Source organism: Neofelis nebulosa, chromosome 1 (assembly GCF_028018385.1).
Source record: "Neofelis nebulosa isolate mNeoNeb1 chromosome 1, mNeoNeb1.pri, whole genome shotgun sequence".
Taxonomy (NCBI): Eukaryota; Metazoa; Chordata; class Mammalia; order Carnivora; family Felidae; genus Neofelis; species Neofelis nebulosa.
In genome coordinates, this window is record NC_080782.1 from 157142148 (window position 1) to 157144705 (window position 2558).

Here is a 2558-nt window from a genome sequence, read left to right on the forward strand (position 1 = left end):
CTGTATGTAAGATTATTGTCTGGTCATTTAAAAAATTTATTTTAGAGACACAGAGAGAGGGAGAATGAGAATGAGAGAGATCAGGAGATAGGAGGAAGAGAACAGAGAGACAAAATCTTAAGCAGGGCTCAATTCCATGACCCTGGAATCATGTCCAGAGCCAAAATCAAGAACTGGACACTCGACTGACTGACCCACCCAGGTGCGCCTGTTCTCTGGTCATTTAGTTAAAAATGTCAGTAGTTCAAATTCTGTGTGAAGATAATTCCAATGTTAAAAACAATGAATGTCCCATCAGGTTGATGGTAATTTGATTATCATATGTCTTCTGAAGACCATCTTTTTCAGCAGTTCCTTTTTGACATACCATTTCAAAATCTTTTTTATGTCTGAGATGTGCCATCACTAGCATCGACTAACCTATATTCTCTCCAAAGACAGGTAAATATTAATTTTCTTGATGCTTCCTTCATACTATCTGCCATTGTTTAATTTAAAAAAAACATTATGGCAGAATCTTTTAGGAGGATCAAACCAAAATTGATAGAATAGAGTCTTACAAATAAACATCGTAAGTTTACAAAGACCTCTGGGCGAGAAGAAGAGTGAGGGGCAGATACCATTCTCTTGGATTATGGATGTAAACAAGAGAGAGCATTGTGATAGTGTTTGAATTGGTGTTGCTCCATTTGAAAGAGTGAAATGTGCTCAAGAAAACAGAAGGAAGAGACATTTTTCTGTCGAAGAATAGACATTGAGAAAAATGCGATCAGGTTTTACAATATGGCTGAATGCTGTAAAAGGAGGACAATCATATAAGAAACACCACAGTTTACCAATGTTCATCTTACTATCTTCTTTCTCCAGAATATTAATCCTTCTATAAATTGACATCTGCAGGATGATGGAGGAAAGCAGCAACAGCTCTGAAAAGGGTTTTCTTCTCCTGGGATTTGCAGATGAACCCTGGCTTGAAAGGATCCTTTTCATCATAATTTTGCTTTTGTACATCTTTAACATTCTGGGGAACACTACCATTATTTTAGTATCTTGTTTAGTCCCCAAACTCCACACGCCAATGTACTTTTTCCTCAGCAATCTGTCTTGTGTGGACATCTGCTTTACCACCAGTGTTGCCCCACAGTTGCTAGTTACCATGAATAAGAAAGAGAAAAGTGTGAGCTATGGTGGATGCGTGGCCCAGCTGTATGTGGCCATGGGGTTGGGTTCCTCTGAATGTATTCTCCTGGCAGTCATGGCTTATGATCGTTATGCTGCTGTCTGCCAGCCTCTGCAATATACAACCATTATGCATCCTCAGCTCTGTGCATCCCTTGCCAGCATAGCATGGCTCAGTGGACTGATCACCTCCTTAATCCAGTGTTCCCTTACTGTGCAGCTACCCCTTTGTGGACATCGCAAACTGGACCACATTTTCTGTGAGGTTCCTGTGCTCATCAAACTGGCCTGTGTGGACACAACTTTCAATGAAGTAGAACTCTTTGTGGCTAGTGTGATTTTTCTAGTTGTTCCAGTGTCACTCATCTTAGTCTCCTATGGCTTTATAACAAAAGCTGTGCTGAGGATAAAATCAGCAGCAGGACGCTGGAAGGTTTTTGGGACTTGTTCATCCCACCTGATTGTGGTCATCATTTTCTATGGCACCATCATCTTTATGTACCTTCAGCCAGCCAAAAGTAGGTCAAAAAAACAGGGTAAGTTTGTCTCTCTTTTCTACACCATAGTCACCCCAGTCTTAAACCCCATTATCTATACTCTGAGAAACAAAGATGTGAAAGGGGCCTGGAGAACACTGGTAATGAGAAATGGTCTTACTCAGAAAATATATGACTTGTATGTATAACATAAATTTGCTACACTTAACTCATGGATAATTTGTTCTAAGTGCTGTTTTTTTCTTTTCTTTTTTTTAACAATTCCATGAGAAGTAGCAAAAGACACAAAATTCTATGAGAAGCTAATATAAGTCCAGTCACAGTAGTGTTTTATCTTCCCAAACCTTGCACAAATCCAAGATCCTATGCTCTAGTTACAGAAAGATCTTTGCTCTTCTTTAGCCATACCATAAACTTTCATGCATAAATTATTTCACTCTGGAGTACATGTTTATCTGGTAAACCTCTACTTCTTTCTAAAGACTCAACTGAAATGTTACCTGCGCTTCTCAGCTTTCTTGAAATATAATTAATCTCACCCTTTCTGAAAAATTAAATGTGTCATAATATATATTCCCATAAAACATAAAATATAATTGGGGTGCCTGGGTGTCTCAGTCAGTTAAGAGTCTGACTCTTGATTTCAGCTCAGGTAATGGTCTCTCGATTTGTGAGATCAAGCCATGCATCAGGCTCTGTGCTGACAGTGTGGAGCCTGCTTGGAATTCTCTGTCCCTCCCTCTCTGCCCCTCCTCTGTTTGTGTTCTCTCTCTCTTTCTCTCAAAATAAATAAATAAATTAACTTAAAAAATATATAAAACACTTTATTTCTACATTTTCACACATATTGTGTACATATAAACACTTTATATATATGTTACA

The 2558-nt window shown here is 38.5% G+C and overlaps 1 protein-coding gene across 1 annotated transcript; it reads left to right on the forward strand.

Moving 5' to 3' along the window:
- Positions 1 to 901: 901 nt before the first annotated feature.
- On the forward strand, positions 902 to 1864 carry LOC131487455 (olfactory receptor 2G6-like). Its single transcript, XM_058688242.1, has one exon. The coding sequence runs from the start codon at positions 902 to 904 to the stop codon at positions 1862 to 1864; it is 963 nt and encodes a 320-aa protein (XP_058544225.1).
- Positions 1865 to 2558: the final 694 nt, after the last annotated feature.

Bases quoted from the DNA above. Each gene is read 5' to 3' on its own strand.
- LOC131487455 (XM_058688242.1), top strand. From the start codon at position 902: ATGATGGAGGAAAGCAGCAACAGCTCTGAAAAGGGTTTTCTTCTCCTG.